Raw genomic sequence first — 18188 nt, forward strand, 5'->3', positions numbered from 1 at the left:
GAGAAGCTAAAGTGGCAAAGCATTTCAGTGTGTGTGTGTGGCTAGGAAAGAAACAAGGTGTAAAGCAAATAGGGGTGCAAAGACATAACAAGGGCTGTCTGTAAGCTGGTTTGGACCTTTGAAAAACAGTGTGTCTGGAAGACCTCAGGGTCATGAAATTTGCCTTTGAGGGGGTTAAATTTCTCATGTTTGGGTTTAAAACCGAAAGATTTTTCTCCTTCGGGGGTAGTGGTGAGAATGATACTCATAAAAACATGTCTGCAGCCGGGGCAGGTTACAGCCTCCCTGATGATTTTGGGGGAGGGTGTCTAGGCCGGGGCGCCAGGGGTCACCTGGGGAGCCGGGGTTGCCTGGAGTGCAGCGGGGCTCGGAGGAGCGAGGCTAGGGGAAGGCCGGCTGGAGAGAGGGGCAAAGCCCCCAAAACGCTGGAGAAATCCAGCGGCTGGTAATGGTCCGAGGTGAGTGGGAACGGCAACGCCAGGAGTGAGGCGAGGGTAAGAGGAAGGCGGCGGTGGGGGGGGCACGCACCAAAAAAAAAAAAAAATTTTCTTTTAGCCTGAGCCCAGGAAGGGGAAGGGGGGGAAGGGGGGGAAATCCCTCTCAGCGGTTGTCAAGGAGATGGGCGGCCGGGTTCGCCCGCCTTCAGAGCCCGCAGCTCAGGGGTGGGGGGGAGCCATTTCCTCCCGGCTCCCTGCGAGGGGCACAGGGCTGCGCCACACACACCCCGGAACCGGCCCCAGCCGCTGGGGGGCGCCCTCCTGAGGAGGAGGTGGGGGGCGCTAACGGTCCGCCCGCGCGCCCCGGCTCCTGAGGGGAACAAAGCTCGCGGCTGGCGACGCCCGAGGACGAAGCCCGGTAACGGCCCCCAACGGCTCTCTCCTACCTGTTGGGAGCCGTGAGCGGTAGCTAGCGGGGCGCCGACGTAACGCCGAGAAGTACCTCGCGCCTGACTAACAGACGCCTCTCGGGGCTGGGAAGGGCTCCCCCGCCTCGCCGACCGCCCCTCGCCCCCGGCGGCGGCGGGGCTCGGGGGCAGCCCCGGGGGCGGAGGGCGGGGGCGCTGGGGCAGGCCTGCGGGGCGGTGGGGGGCGGCCCGGCCCGCCCCAGCCCGCCCCGGCGGCCGGCACCGCCCCCGCCGCGGGAGCCCCGGCGAATCAGCGGGGCGCTGTCAGGGCGTCAGCGCCGGCGGCTCCGCGCGGCCGGCCCCGAGCGCGTCCCTTATCGCAGACAGGCACCGGGGGCCGGGGATCGCATCATTATCATGGGCACTGTTTGCTTTTCGCGGCGCTGCTGTTTGCTTTTCGCTCTCGCCTGGGCCGGCAGGTTGGCGGGAGGCAGCGGGGGCGCAGGTAAGAGGGGGGCTCCGCCGTCGTGCCGCCTTCCCCAGGCTCGGGCGGCGCGGAGCCGTGGCCCCGGGGGGGACCGTGTTTGTCCGCTCTCCTCTCCCTGGCGTAAGGTGTTGAGGGGGAGGTCACTTCTTGCTGCTGGTACTGCCGGGGGTGTTGGAAGTTGTGGTGGGGAGGCGTTTACTCGCGTGTTTGACACTGCCGGAGCCAAGGGACGCCTGGAGGGAGAGACTGGGAAGAAAAAGTTACTTTCCTTAAGTGCCTACGAGATAAATCTGTGCGAAACTCTAGAGACTCCGCAGGGGAAGCATTGGCTGTTATATCTTCGTACGTTTTTGCCTGTCTGCGCATTAACCCAAAGACCTGCGGTTTCTTAACAGCTGCGCTCGTATCTGTTTAATAGCAGTAATGATAGTAAGTCTTTGCTCTGGTGTTTTTAAAAAAAAAAAAAAAGAGAGAGAAACACCCCCACCCCCCCCGCGCTAAACCCCCATTTGCCTAATAATGTTGTAAGCCGAAAGAAATTTCTTAAAGATGTGTATGCAGTCTCTGAAGTTGTGCTAGAAGAAATCCTTTAAGGTGAAAGCGGGGGGAGGGGGGCGGGAAAAATCCCTTTTCCTCAGATACAGGAGTTTAAATGCAATAAAGTGAACGAAGTCAGTGTAGAAGTTCTTAAAGTTCAAGAAATGCAATGTGAGTTGTGGAGCAGAGCAAGGGGCTCATATTTGGTTTTGCCCTTTCATTTGACTCATTGGCATTCACGCCTGACTCCCAGGCATCCTCTGGTTGCTGTGAAATGTCCCCCTTGGCTCAATGCAGTTTGAATTTTTGACGGCATTATAAAGAGTCCAGCTGTCACTTTTGCTGATCTTGATGGGAGATGGGTGCCGGTTTAATGAGTCAAAAGTATGAACCAAAGCATTTAAAAAAAAAAAATACAACCCAACAAAAAACCAAAACCCAACACCCAACCTTCTTTTCTTTTTGTGCTTGACTGGATCCCTCTCTGATCTGGGAAACACCCTCGGACCCCCTAAGCGAATTCACGTAAATCATAGCTATATCTGAACCGGCTCAGCGGTTAAAATAAACGAATGGACAAGAAAGAAGGAGACAGACCACAGGAGCCTTGCGCTTCTCCAGAAAATACAGCCCTCTGCGTTTGGGAAGGGGAAACTGTTCCTCTCTTTGAAAAAAAATAATAACACCACCGAGTCCAGGCGATTCTCCTGCTAGGATCCCTGAAGTGCTCTGCGGGGCCGTCTTGTCCGCACCTCTCGGAGAAGTTCTCTGCTGTGTGCCATGCCACGATATCTGATTATTCTCCCCTCTCTAAATAGCCCCCTCCTGTCCCCGGTGACTTTGAAGGATCCGTGTGTTATCAGTGGGGATGGCCGAGTGAGCACTTCTGAAACAATTAGCGTTAGGATTTCAAGCTAACAATAAAACTGTTTTCACTTTAGTGCACCTTTTTTTAGGATCTGTTAATCTAATTGGCATGAAACCAACCGCACATCTCTCTGGCTGGATGCCCCCCTCCCTGTCTCCCTCCGCAGCACCCCTCTCCTCAATATTTCCTAAAAATATAGGGGGGGGAGCTGTGCTCCCTGCAGTCCTGCCGGTTGCTACCCGCCCCTCCTGGGCAGAGCTCCCTGCCTGCCCCCTTCCTCCCCCGGCAGCCCCAGATGTGGCTCTGGCGTGAAATGGTGAGGAAATCCGTGCGAGGTGCGTTATTGACACGGCGGCGGCGGCGGCTGACAGCGGCGGGCGGCCCGGTCCGGCCGGTCTCCCCGAGGAAACGCCGGTCTCCGGAGGTGATATCGCCCCCCCGCCGCCGGAGGCCCTCGCGTAGGGCGCTGCCGGTGAAGGGGTGGCCGGGGACCGTCCGTGGGGAGGGCGAGGGGGGCAAGGCAGGTTAAGCAGAGCTTTAGATATTTCCATGTTAGGAGCACACCCCATCCTTGAATAGGTCGGAGCTTTTTTTATTATGTTCCCTTCATTAACATTCCCGCGACTACCAAATCTCCACTCTCTCTTATCCTACTCCCTCCCCCATCCTCTTTAAATCCGGGGGGAGAAAACGGATGCCCGTCACTGAAATGTTTGTAAAGGCTGAAAACAAGAAAAGCGGTCTTGGTCCCCTCTTTCAGGGTCTGGCTCACCAGTAAAGCACCCGCCCGAGCAGGGGCCGGGAAGACTGCTGGGACTTTTCCCTTCTAAGTGAGTTTTAGTCCATGTAGATGATGTTATTGCAAGTTGGTTTGCTCTGCACTAACTTACTGTGTTTCATATGGTCTTCCATTTATTTATTTTTTTGCCTCTTAATAAAAAGGATTAATGTGGTTTTGCTGTTCAAATATTTCTTTTTCTCATTCCCGTGCCAGCATAGTTTATTTAAACTAGGGTCTATCTTTCTAAATTAAGAAGATCTCTTTGCTAGAACATGCAAACGGGCTTTCTTTCTCCTCTTACAGGTCATTTAAACGCTCTCTTGTTTTATTAAGATGTGAGTCTCCAGTACCAGACCTATACAGCAGGCGCTAATTTCTAGTATGTCTAATGATTTCCTAACGCAGAAACGTGGGACCGAGTCTCTCCAGCTTGGTGGACCGGTGCTTATAAATGACTTAAGGAGAATAACACGTCGGTTCAGTTATTTAACCTTAGATGTTCCCATTTCCACGATGACGCTGGGAAGGCAGGCAGGCAAACAGCTTCTTGTAGGAGAGTATCTACCCTTGACGGTTTTCTGTGTCTCAGGTCTCCCTTCTTATCTGTCCCCTTGGGATTCTTTCTGTGCTTCCAGATGTTGACGAGTGCGCAGAAGCTACGGATGACTGTCACATCGATGCAATTTGCCAAAACACGCCAAAATCCTACAAATGCATCTGCAAGCCAGGCTATAAAGGCGAAGGGAAACAATGCGAAGGTAAGGACAGCTCGGCTCCTCTCCTATCTCTCCTCCCCTCCCTTCTCTTATTTGTTTGCTTTTTAAAAGCTTTTGTAAATAGCTGAATTCCTGAAACGATTAATGCAGATTTACAGCTGCTTAACCTCAAATCTCGGTGTTTATTGGCAAGCATCCCCCTGCTGCTTTTGCTAATTGTGCGGCATCACAAACATCCTCTCCGCCGGCCTACTTCTAAAAATAATAATTAAAAAAAAATAAAAAAATAATAATAATGAACAAAAAGAGGCTGCTCCCGGGTTAGCACCGGCTGGGCCCGCCAGCGCTGGGCCCGCTGCCGACGGGGGCTCGAAGCGCCGCGCCGAGCACGTGGGCCCGCCCCGCCGGGGCGCGGCCGGGCCGGGGACGCGGCTGGTTCACCGGCAGAGAGCGGGCGGGGAGGGCTGGCTGCCGTGAGGAGCCGGGGCCGCCGTGCCTGCGGGTGGCCGTCCCTCCCGGCTGCAGACGCCTGGGGAGGCCTCATGTCTTCTCCCGCAGCCGGGGAGCCTGGGCCGCCTCCCTCCGCCGCAGCTCCCCGACCCCGCTCGGCCTGCGGCCTCCCCGCCCTGGCTCGGCGCGGGGTCGCGGGCTGTCCCGGTCGCTTTGCTCGGGTCCCCCTGAAGCACAGGGAAGCTTGCACCTTCCGCCTGGCTAACGTGTGATTTGCCGTCATGCTCCTCACCCAGCCAAAGCCTCATCCTCTCCGGGCCAGTTACAGTGGTTGTTTCTTCTGTATCAAACAGGGCACTGGAGCTTGCTTCTCTTTGATGCTACAGATATGCCATGATCATATGTTTTTAGTCTGTGGAACACTATTTTAAAAGGAACTGTTTCAGATTATTGTACTTACACAGACTTAAAAAGGTTGGTTTACTTCTGTATGTCTTTACATCAATCCTTGCAATTGAAAATGACCTGGCATGTTTTATTAGACACTGTGTACACTCATATTTCAGATTTTATGAACCCCATGTTGTCTATTGAACTTCAGCAGAGAGATTGTTCCCTGGTGAAAAGAACGAATATTGTAATCACAGCAGAATGCCTTACAAATAAAAGATGCAAGATTATTGGGTTTTTTCCTATTTGTAGATGCTTAGCAGCTATAAAAATTCTCCTTCTAAGTCCCTCTCTATGGCAGACTGAAGCTTTTTCAAAATGTATATGGCCAGTCCATTAAAAAGATTAAAGACCTAGAAATGACTTTGCTGAAGTCTACAAAAATTTGAAACCATGTATTATTCTCTATGGACTTCCAAAGTGTTTGTTCAAGTGCCCTCATAAAGCATTTTTGTGGTTGTCATATTTTTCTGTCTTGGACTTAAATTGACAGAGACAAATTCCTACCGTCCACCTCTTGGTGCTCTAGTGTCTCTGAGTAGCTGTTCATTTGGAAGCCAGATTTTCTTTCTTGCGAACAGAATAATCATTCAGCACCACTTCTTCCTCTATTCATCCCTTCCAGGGAAAGAGCTCTCTGCAGAGAAAATGCAAGGCCACAGCTGTGGAGCATTCTCAGAGTTGGTACTTCTTGTTGTATTGGTTTTCCACATCAAATGTTTCCTTAAGCTTTAACTATTCATATTTTAGCTGTTGAACTCTGTTTAATGGTAGACCTGGCTGATACTCATTTAATATATGTATTTCTCTTTGCCTGACTTAACTTGGCTCAGTAAAAAAGAACGCTCAGTAAGTAGTAAAAATTCAGATTTATTTGTGGAATGATGTACAGAATCATAGAATTTTTGTGACTGATGTCAAACTCCTGTCTAATGGCTTTAGTGTCTGACAAACTATCAAGTAAGCTGGGGCAGACTGCAACACAATTGGCGTGAATATTAATTGTTCAGCATTACTCAGGTAAATGTATGTTAGGTGCCTAAACCAAGTATTGCTATGCATGGCATATAACTTTTTTTACAATGTTACACTAACAGTTCTAAGGGTTTTGTATCAGCTCTATATCTTAAGTTTGTAATTAATATTAAGACTTAAAGCAGAAAGCTTGAAATATTTTTGGATGCTTCCTTTCTGTAGCTTATTTTAGATTACCTAGGTAGTACCTCTTAATTTGATCCCAAAGTACTTTGAAACTTTGTCACCGAAGTTATATACCTTCAGTGGCAGGCAGAGATCATTATGTCTTTTTTTGTGAGTGAATAAACTCAAAACTATAGAGGTGAAGGAATGGTCACACAAGTCAGTGGTGGACCTAAGATCTGCCTCAGGTCTGCTGTTCACAGAGAGTGGGTTTATTTTGCATCCTGAGGTCAAGTATTCAAAACCTACAGAAATAAACAGACTAGCAGTATTGATTGATATTTAATATTCTGTCACAAGACAACACCAGTAATCAGCCATTAGAAATTATCTTTTAAGATAAAAGGGACTGTGCTTGTAATAACAAAGATGAAATACACCGAATGGTTTTTGTTGTGCCAAAAGCGGAGTCTTTAAACAATTCTGAGTCTTTATAACTAAGCTTTTCTAAATAAGCTTTTTGATCACTGAGACTAGTTACCTATGAGAAAATGATGTCTTGTACAGATAATGTGCCTCTTTAACTAAGTTTGTAGAAATCTACCTGTATTGCTTCATGTCTAAAGAACATTCCTTATAGTATAACTGACTCCTTTATAGTGCAGGCTTTCATATACAGCTAGATTTTACTAGACAAGCAGAATTGTAATTTGTATAGTGCAGTGAGCTTAAAAATATTATACTATATGATCAAATTTATTCTAATAAATTTTAGTGAGCTGCCAGGTTAGGTTATAGTGAGGCATTACAATTAGTTTAGAAAGATATGTGTGTTAATTTACTTTTAACATCAGTCTTAAATATTGCTTTCATTCACTTAAAATCCATTTTTAGAGAAGGGGATAGAGTATGGGAACTAACGTGATGTGGATGATTAAGTTTTATAAGAGCAATGGAGCATATATTTGTACAAATATGTCCAGTATGTGAATATGTATTTGTGTACTCTTGTGTATTTATTTATAGTTTTTTATTAAAAAATAGTTTTATAAATAGGATCTTTAGGCTAATGCAATAAATGTGGAGCCCAGCCACTTGTGCAGGATTTTGTGCATATTTTGCTGCTCTCACCTAAAGGGCGGGGAGAAATACGTAAGACAGAAACATTCCTTTGAGGACTTGTGGAAAGCTCTAGCAGCAATTATACTGAAATGAAACATTTTCTTGACGGTCTGTTAAATTCCTTTAGCAGGGAATTTGTTTCTGAACTTTGCTTTTCTCCCAAAATGTCTTTTGGACAGGGTTTCTCCAGAGTTTCTGAGGATTGAGGATTATTTATAAGTTCACAGATCTACCCTACCTTTTTTCTGCTTTTTTGATGGGTAGCCTTCTTGCTTGAACCAGCTGACCTGTTTCTTTCCACAGAGTGCAGTTGTTTCTCCAGACAGAAGAGTTGCTCTTTTTTCCTGTGTCCTGTCTCCTGCTTCCCTCTGTAGATTTCAGTTTACCTTTTTTTTTTTTTCAACCAGCTATCTGCTATGCTTTGTCAAGCCATATGGTCAGCATTACCATGATGATATTTCCCCATGTCACGTAATATATCAATATCCTCTGACCACAAATTCTCTAGCTGGCATTTTCATCGGACAGAATAATGTGTCCAACCCGGGTGATCTTTAAAAAAAAATTAATTGCTTTTAATTGTCCATTTCTATTCAATATACAAAGTCTATTCCTCGATAACTGATTCAGTTGCCCTGGCAGACCTACTGTTACCTAGGAAATCTTCCCTGTTGTGATTTTAGTCAACATCTCAAATGCAGGGGCCTGCATTCAGCTGCAAGCGCGCTCTTTCATGCTCCCTAGGTCTTTGTCCTTACCTTCTCTAAATTGACTTCTTGTCTCCCCACAGGTTAGTATCTCAATAAAATTGTTAGCTGGAAAATTGTGTCAAAGCAATGGAAATTCCAGAGGGTTCAAAAGGATTCCAAGTCCGGAGGTTCCCTAGACCTTGACAGGGCTTCCTTTGTCCCTGATGCCAATGTTGCATTTGCTGTTGTAGGGTTCTCTGCCACTGAACAGTTTATGAAGGTGTTTAACTCTCAAACGTAGTAAATTTTTTTTGCCCATTGTACTTCTTAGGCTTTTCCAAACCCTCACACCATTAATGGTTAAAATACTCTGTATAATTTCTGGTTGATGTTTATCTGTGCCCATTTTATATCCAGTTAGTGTGTTAACTTTATTCTCTATTTTAAACATATTTTTTCCCTTGGCGTCCTGTTTATCCCCAGTGTGACTATGATTTCAGTGAGTTGCTCTAGCTGTAGTTTCTTTTTCTTTTGGATAATACTTTATGTGTAGGACTCTTTCTCTACAGCATGTAGAAGATATGATTGGGTGAACGTGATTTTTCCTTAAGACATGTTCACTGGGATCTGTTGCTTCTGGGTTGCAAAACTCTGCTCTGAGCTTTCCCATATTGAATAAGATTTCCCTCTTGGTGCATTTTTTTTTCTGCTGTATTTCATAGTATTTGCATGAACTGTTCTTTGGTTCTTTTAATAATTGGTCTCATACGGTTTTCATGTTTCTTGAACTCTTTGTACAGAAGAGAAATGCTCACAACTTTCAACTATACTCTTTTCTTTTTTTTTAATTCCTGCTGTGAAGCATCATAATGTTGTTGATGGACTTCTCGCTGAGGGAAACATACATGTACGATGGCAAAGTATCTTGACAGAGTGTGCCCTGAGAGGGTGATTTTCAGGTTTCTGCCTCTGTTGGAAAATTGTGCTATATCAGCAGCAGTTCTGCTTGACTGCTAGTTGAGTCGGCCTGTGCGGTTCTAGTGATGTACAGTTGTCATATGTTGATGTACTTGCAGTCCTTTTCCTAGTGTAAGTAATCATTCCAGGTAATGATCACCAGGTTATTTACCACCAGGTAATTACCATGACAGGTGGTCATGGTAATCTGCAAAGAGGGCTGTTATTCTTGATTACCCCAGTGCTAGCACCTCACTGGGTTTAAGCATGATACAATCTCAAAATAAGAGAAATCATTCCTGCCTCAATTACAGGTATATTCAGCCCCACAGTAGGTTATATTCTGCCTATGTCCCTTTAGAAACGCAGACTGATTGTCCTTTCTGAATCCCAGTGCTCATCTAAGGACTGCTTAGCTGAAAACGTACAGCCTAACAATCTAGCCAGGCATCTCCTAATCTGGGGCTGATTTGCTGCTCATCTCAACTTCTGTCATAGTTCCTAGCATTTTTCTGTGTACAGTGGATGGAAATACTCAATATGGTATCTGGAAAAATACTAGCATTGATACGCCTAGATTTTGTTGTTTCCATTGATGTCCTGTGACATCTGGCTTTGTCTCTGACATGATCTGTTGCTACAGACAGAAAAGCACAGAGTACTGTACAGATAATCTCTAAACTGTTAAGTAAAAGTCCTTTTCTGAACTAGGATTTCTAATTTTGTGGAAACAACAGGATAGTGAACTTCTTACTTTGGCAAATGTTTGGGAATCTTGGGTCTATCCCATGCAATTCTGTCTTCATGCTGCAGGTGCAATAATGTCCCTTAGTCAAAATTTTAACTACTCACAGTGTTTGCACCAATACACTGAAATTTAAAATGATAGCTCATTGCATTTACAATGAATCAGAAGTGGTATAGATAAACCACTCATTATCATCTTCAGTAATTTTGTGGGCGTGAGGCCAAGTTTCTTCTTATACCTGTTTGTTAGATCTATTTTTAAAGGATTTTAAACAAATCTTAGCAAGTGGAAAAACATACAGAATGTAATTATCTCCTTATCACTCTCATTTGAATAATGATTGTTTCTCCAGGCTTGACTTAATATTCTTCTTCCAATTTTAATCTTTTTCACCTGTTCTATCTTACTTTTCCTGAAGAAGCTGGTCTCACTCATTGGATTTTATTTTTACTGTAGTCTTTCAAATATGTGCCATGTTCTTCTCACGCTCTTCAAAAATGAATCCAGATATGGCGACAAGGCTGCCCTGAATCAATTAACCTGGAAAAACAGCACAGGACATTTCAGAGTTCTCATTTCCCAGAGCCTGGTCCAGTATCTCACACTGAAGCCTCCTCTTGTTTGCAGGGATAAGTAAGTACAGGGTTTTAAATGGAACAGTGATCCCCTTTCTTTAAGAGCCCCATGGTGTCCCATCAATCCACTCTCAGCAGTCCTTTCTTAAGTGGACCATCTTTATCAATGATGTTGTATGAGAGTAAATGAACAGTGTTGGGTGTCCTTTGGCTTTCGAAACCTGGGCATCTTGATGCTTGCACGACTCTAGTGGGCTCAGGCTTGTGCTCTCTGTGTCTTTCTGCTGAATAACCGTGATGCCACTGAACAAGGCAGTTTAAGGGACTTCTTCCTGATTGACGATTCTTCTAATTGCTATAGAAGGTGAAGTCATTCCCTCAAGGAAGGGTCATCCTCTAAGATCTTGCAAATATTGACTCATTTCAGGCTGAATATTATCACTACATCCATAATCTTACCGTTATTGCTTGCAAGAAGGTACTCTGGGAAGTTGATTTGGTCAAATCCACTAATAATATCTACTAATAATATCCCACTATATATCTGTAAGAGGAACAAAGGATTTTCTGAGTAGTTCTGTGTTGGTGTGTTGAGTTTTCCCCTCCCTGAAAGCACCACAAGTATCTACACCCTTTGTCTGCCTGTTCTGAAAAGCTGCAGGAAGATGGAGTTTGAACATTTTTCCTAAATATTGTTGCATCCTTTGTTCCTGTCCTTATTCTAATTTTGTTGTTTTCTGTATAACCGTTTTGTGACTTGATCTCAGTTTAGTGCTTGAGGCTTTGACACTGATCTAATTACTTTTGAACTGGTTGTCCAGTAATCTTGATGTTTACAGTGAACACTAGGTATACTGAAGCTGCTGTGCTTTCTAGTTTTACAGCTACAATACCTTAACAGATGGCATCAATATCATGTGTTGAACTTCATGTCGCCCTTCTATAATGACCGTGTTCTGGATGAGATCTGTTGCTACAAGGCTGTGACGCTGGTTTTGTCCTGTTGGCTTGCAGCAGCCTGTCTAAGCACAGACAGAAGCATAGAGGAAGAGATACTCTGCCACCTCCCAGTTTTGTGGTGATTTTTATTTTAGGGTCAAATCTTCCTTCCCAGTTTTATTCACGTGAATTATAGCTTCACTTCGGGTGAGCCATTGTGCTGATTTCACTGAAAGCAGCTTCCAGGATGAAGCAGTATGTTGTCAAAAAATGGAGGAGGGAGAATATAAACTAGCTCCTTTGATTTGGGCTAGCAACTATACTTTTTTTTTTTTTCCTCCTCTCTGTAAATCCTACTCATTTGATTGGGTAACTTGTTGCATCTTCTTTGGTTTAGGCTGATAAGTGTTTCCCAGAATCCAATTCTGAGGTCTTCTGTATCTGTACACTTTTGTGTGTGTTTGTTTGATTTTTGTTGTTGTTGTTGTCTGGTACCACTTAATACTTGATTCCCAACTTGCCAGATTTCTGAATTACTTCAGGGAATGGAGTTTCTTAGGGGATGGAGAAGAAGTAGCAAGAAAGAAAATACTCCTGAGAACATTCTGTAGTAAATCAGAATTTTATTACAGCCTAAGTGAATTAACAGTTTATGATAATATTTTTTCTCTCCTTCACGCTTCTTTAGTTCCTTGAATAAGGTTTTTGTTTGGGGCAGGTTTGAGTCCTGAATTAATTAATTTATTTCAGCTAATTAATTAATTAAGATTGCTTTGTTTTTCTGAGTTTCTTCAGCAATTTATTCAATAAAACCAGAATATCCCTTAGTTGGGATGACAAGACCCATTTAACTGCTCGCAGTATCATCAGTCCCCATGTGTCACGCACCCTATTGTTTCCTCCTCTCCCTTTTCTTCCTTACCCTGTCCTACCTCTCAGAGCTGCTTTCTGGCAGCCCATAATGCTGCTTCAGTGAACAGCTCCCCCGGTGGTCCAGTTTGGAAATCTTCCATTTTTACTTAGGAAAAGAACATTTGCTCCAACATTTTTTTTTTTTTTTTTCCCCCCCTCCAGAAATTCTTCTTGGATACAAATATCACTATATTTTGCATAAACAAATACCATTCTGCTAGAAATATGTCCTCATTCTTCAGCAGCATTACATGTAATTCTCAATTTGGAAAAAATATGTTTTTTTCCAAGGACACTTCTCTAAATAGTTGATAAGCTCCCTGTCTGCTGGATGGTCTATGGGTACTCTGGGAACTTATAAATATATATAAAATTTCATCAGTCTCAACAGTTCCTAAGCTGCAGAACCCAGGGTGGCCTCCTGTGGTGATGTAAACTTGGTATTTAGAAGGAACTTCTCCTTTCCCCCAAACATACAGTGTAAATTATCTGCTGGGAAAATTATGATAAAATGAAAGAGCATAAATAGAGTGTACTAAGCTCAATATGTAAGATTCTGTCCTCTTTCGTCTTCATTTTTTATACATCTGCCAGACACTGCCTGGTTTTCCTTGTTTTTCCACCTGTCACCTTTACTTCTGGTGCAGTCCCCTTTCCTTGCAGTCTTCATTATGTTGTCTTGTATATTGTTACTCAATTGTCTCTTAACCTTGTAGTTTCTGTACTGCAAATCCTATTTCTCTTTCTTTTGTGCTGTCCTAGTGTATTTGCACTTACTTCTTTTCTATTTTATCCAGTTTTCCTTCCCTAGTCCTCTCTCTCAGTGGCTTATTGTGGTTGTAGCAGTATTATTCTGAGAGCTAGTGTCCCACAACAAGACCTCTGGGACCAGAGAGCTGGTAGCTGCAAGCTCTGAGGACCCCTTATCGGTCCTTTCCCTTGAGTTCTGTCTTCAAGTCAGAACGGTTCCCACCAGCTCTCAGTTTTCTCTTTTTCTTCCTTTTACTGCACCTCTTTCTTGGCCCCCACCAGCAGCTCAGAGTTCACCTGTGCCTCAGCACGTTCCCTGCTCTTCCCACCACCGCAGACCCATGGCTCTTGCCTCAGGTGACCGGCTGGAAAGACATCTTTGTGTGGCTGTTTGTCCTCATTTGTCAGCTTCCATTTGATTATGGACTGTATTCCCATGTGTCCATCGCACTACCAAAATACATGTTCTTTGTTCTGAGGCTGAACATAAGCCAATGCAGGACATGGTCAGGGAGTCTCTGGTTGGATGATGCCAGGGGAGATGGGGAATGTGACCTTTTGCTACTTCCCGAACAGTTGCCCACATGAACTCCAGTAATGAGGCTTTTGTCTTCTCTGCATTTGAGCCAGGTAGCATCCACTCTGATGCTGTTACGACACAGTGGAGGTAATGGGAATCGTGGATGGTCTATACAGTCTCTGGACCTGTGGAAGAGGATGGTGGATATAGTCTCTGTACGTGTGGTATTAGTCCAACCCCATTCTAGACCAGGATAGCTGGAAGCCTTAACTACAGAGCAAATTTGAGCAAGCCTCAGGTAGCCCTGGGATGGAGGATGTATGGCAGGAAGTTGTAGGAAAAATGCATGTGCAGTCTGGTAGAAAAAGGAGTAATACTCCCTCAGTGCACTGATTTAGGAAGTTCCTTTTTTTTTTTTTTTTTTTTTTTTGCACTGGGGCAATTGATATGGGGCTATACTGTCAAGAATATCACTGATATAATCCCCCCAAAAGTAGAGGAAAAAACAAAGGATTACAGCATGGCCCTATAAGCAGTTTTACACTGAAAAGTCAATGAAGTGAAGTATAGAGACTGAAACACATGGCAGGGAGAAGGTGAATAGATTTCTTAATCAGGTTTAGTTTCTAGAGCTATTGTGTTGTGAAACTACAGCCTAAGGATGAAAAAAACACCAACCAAGAAGGACATTTTTGGAAACTTTAGCTACCTAAATTTCAGCAGATGCCTGCTGACCTTGTGAATTTATTTGATTGTGATTTTTTTTTTTTTTAAGTGATTTTTTTAAATGGCTGGGGTTTGTTTGGTGAATTTTTAGCTGTAATTTGGCCAACTTTTTCTGACCCAAGAAATCTACTGAAAGGTAACTCCCTGCCTCCTTACAGGAAACAAAATCTGAGAGCATTAAGTCTGTTCAAGTAATTGGGGGAGATTTTTTTAAACATAGTAAAGCAGTGAATTTTCCATATAATTACTTCCAAAAAACCAGCCAACTATCTGGGTATTTTTCTTTGTTTGTTTTAGTATGTATATATTTGTTTTAAATTTTATCTGAAAAAAGTCTCTACTTTAAAGCAGATTCCTTGCATGAAAAATTCTAGCCCTTATATTAATGTTTGGCAGAATTATAAGAAAATGAAGATAGGGTTTGACAGACCCTCTTGAAATTTCAAGACTGTTCCACACATTTAAGATGCTCAGCAAAAGGAATATACTTACATTACAGTTTGAAGAGTTGTTTTGTTCAGATGTCTTGATTCATCAGAGTGCTTGAGCATGTGCTTAATCTTAAGAGGCTGTTACCCTTTAAAGTAATTCTGTTTAAGTGCTTTATTAAATTGAAGATACTGTCTTATGTTACTTCACAGTGCTCCTTCTCTGGAGCTGTAGAAGATCACAGGTTTTCATTTAGTGACCAAGGAATAGAAAAAAAAAATATCTGGATCATTAAATAAGCTGATGTAAGACCTTCATCATGCAGGTGCTTTAGGCCTGAACTTAGTGCTTAATTCCTGAGCAGTTTGTTTGGTGCTGTAGGCCCCACAGATAACATATCAAATTCAAGACCATAATTTCACAACTATTGATGACGTTTTATGGTACAGCCACCAAAGACAAGAATCCGAAATATTAAATAGATGAAATGACCTTCAGATCATTCAGATCCCTATAATGAATTTGTTAAGCAGATGAGCTGTTACCTCAGAGAAAAGCCAATTTTCATTTACTCTCTCAGCTTGAGATTGCTAAACTCTGCATACCATTGTTGCCATGCCTTAGTCTGCATGAACCGCTGTCAGTCCTTACGTTTAACAAGGCATTGTGCTCACAGAGCATCAAAAATTTAACTAGGGGAAAAAAAAAATAAAAGAATGATGCATAATACTGATTTGGTGATTATTAATGTTCCTGAGGGGTGGGAGGTGTAGGGTGTTTGCTGCAGAATGTGCTTCAGAAACTAGAGAATGGGAACCTCTGCAGGAGTTGGTACTTGTTGGACATACCGTTGCTGAAAATACTACAGGATGTAATTGCTGCAAATTCTAGTTCTTGCTATTGTCAGAGGGAAATTGCACTGAAGTGCCTTTGTTCTGATTCCATTATCTGGAAGCAGAGGCTACATTCAGAAGTTTCAAGCAAGTTGTCTTCCTGTTACGGTGAAAAAGTGGTTGAAGTAAGTGGGTATTTACTTTGCTGAATGAGGAGCATAGGTAATACATATCTAATATTTTTGGCAGCACGTATGTAGGAGGAATTTGATACCTGTCTGGCTACATACTGAGGAGGGCTGACTTCATACCTCTAGAGATGTTAGCATCTTTACTGAGTAGAATTGTGCCTTTATTCTTTTTGCACTTTTCTGTTTGTTAAACTTTCTTGGAAAAGGATTCCTTCAAAACGGTGACTTGGAGACATCCCCATATTGTTATCTAACTACAAAGCACCAAAGTCTGACTTTATGTAGAATTTTCAATTTTATTGATGTGTTCCAACCTGTATAAAGATGAATATGATCAAAGTTCCTCTTTCCATGTCCTTCCCCCCACGTGCTACTTTTCTCTTAACCAGCCCAATTATTGCTTGCACAATGGTGCAGTTCATCTGGTCCTTGATACTGGTCTTGGTATAGACACTCTGGAAAGGCATGTGCTCCAAATTGATTGCTCTTGCTTCTGACTGATGGGATTTTCCCAAGGGCTCTCATAGTGACTTTGTCTGCTTGGGTGCACTGGCGAAAGGCAATCTTGCTTGGCCTGCGTTGCAGACTGACCCAAAGCCATGAGACTGCTTCGCTAGGGAGGCTAACTGTGAACTATTTGGCTACTAGGGGGCAGGCACAAGTGGAACCCTGTGGCTTTTGCTTGGCTTGAATTCCTAGGAAAGCGAATTTACCTCTGTTCAGACTGGAGTGTGTAGACATATTCAGAGTGCAAGGAAGAAATGAGGGAAGGAGGGCTGCCAGAGTTACTCTGACCTGTGACTGTTTTGACTTGTAAGAGTGAGCCAGGGAATAAGGCAGGAACAGACAACCTCAGCCTGTTTTCCTGAAATAAAAACCTGAAAACTAAAATGGTTTAATTAGGTACAGTCTGTTGCATTAGGTGTAGACTGTTTCCGTACGGGAACATGGAAGCTGCTTATTCTGTATATAGTTTTACATCTACGGTGATTATGGCTTCAGAATGGAAGAACTTTTCTATTACAGTTCTCTCAAAAGCTTTAACAATGAAAACAACCCCCTCAGATTGTTGTTTCTACTATGATTAACCATTCCAGTTGACTAGGAAACAACTTTTTTTTTGTTATATAGATAAAATCCAAGGTATTGTCACTTAATTTTTATGTTAACAGTCTCTTCTAAACCTATATAAAATTATTTCTCTTCTTTATGCTTCTGGCACTTTACATCCTTTCACTGTTTCTGTTTTGAAATCTTTTTAAAATTCTTTTTCTTGCAGGAAGTGTGAGAACTGCATTATTAAAAAATTTCACTGAATTTCACTGAATTTTTTTAGAGTTGGAAGGGACCATAGAGATCATCTAGTCCAACTCTTCTGCTGAAGCAGGATTGCCCAGAGCATGTCAGAGCATGTTACTCAGGACTGCATCCAGGCGGGTCTTGAAAATCTCCAAAGAAGGGGACTCCACAACCTCCCTGGGCAGCCTGTTCTGGGGCTCTGTCACCCTCACCGTGACGAAGTTTTTTCTCATATTTGAGTGGAACCTCCTATGTTCCAACTTGTGCCCGTTGTCCCTCGTCCTCTCACTGGCAACCACTGAAAAGAGCCTGGCTCCCTCCTCCTTCAACCCACCCTTTAGATACTTATAAGCATTGATAAGGTCTCCCCTCAGCCTTCTCTTCTCCAGGCTAAAGAGTCCCAGCTCTCTCAGCCTTTCTTCATAAGGGAGATGCTCCAATCCTTGAATCATCTTTGTTGCCCTTCGCTGGACTCTTTCCAGTAGTTCACTGTCCCTCTTGAATTGGGGAGCCCAGAACTGGATGCAGTATTCCAGTTGTGGCCTCACCAGTGCAGAGTAAAGGGGGAGAATGACTTCCCTCGACCTACTAGCCACACTCTTCCCTATGCAGCCCAGGATTCCGTTGGCCTTCCTGGCCACAAGAGCACATTGCTTGCTTATTGTCATTTTGCTGTCTACCAGGATCCCCAGATCTTTCTCTTCGGAACTTGTCTCCAGTAGGTCCACGCCTAACCTGTATTGGTGCCTGAAAAATAAATCAGTTGACCGCATCACATGCGATCTTATAAAGCAAACCCCAAAAGCTTTAGTGTTTATTCAGAATAGGTAATACACACAAATCTGTTCAGGATAGCAGCAGCAATTGCATCCATTTTCTAGAATAGCTTATTGATGTAATGTGCTTTGAGTTAATACAAAAGTTTCCAGTGCACATTTCTGAGTGCTTTCACTGGACTTCGTTTCCCAAAGTGAGTGCATATGTATATATGAATATATGTGAGTGGCCACATTATGTCAGAAAACCTTTATTATAGTATATAATTATAAATATATTTAAGTGTTCTGAGGAATTTCAATTTGTAAACTTGCATGTTAGCCTGTGTCTGAGTAGAACAGAGTTACTAGAATACGTTCCCGTACTGCTTATCCTGAAAGGCTTTTAGTCATTACCATTAATAATGATGTTATGATTAGGCACTAGTGGTAATCTTTAGGTGTTTTTA

General features: G+C 43.5%; 1 protein-coding gene across 1 annotated transcript in view; it reads left to right on the top strand.

Annotated features, from left to right (window-relative positions):
- The first annotated feature begins 1157 nt into the window (after window positions 1–1157).
- SCUBE1 (signal peptide, CUB domain and EGF like domain containing 1) overlaps window positions 1158–18188 on the top strand; it is a 211982-nt gene continuing 194951 nt past the window's right edge. The window contains exons 1-2 of the mRNA XM_074159203.1: window positions 1158–1349; window positions 4153–4275. Coding sequence (XP_074015304.1) covers window positions 1262–1349; window positions 4153–4275 — 211 coding nt within the window. The 5' untranslated portion in view covers window positions 1158–1261. The remainder of the gene's footprint in view (window positions 1350–4152; window positions 4276–18188) is intronic.

Source organism: Numenius arquata, chromosome 1 (assembly GCF_964106895.1).
Source record: "Numenius arquata chromosome 1, bNumArq3.hap1.1, whole genome shotgun sequence".
In the NCBI taxonomy this organism is placed as follows: domain Eukaryota; kingdom Metazoa; phylum Chordata; class Aves; order Charadriiformes; family Scolopacidae; genus Numenius; species Numenius arquata.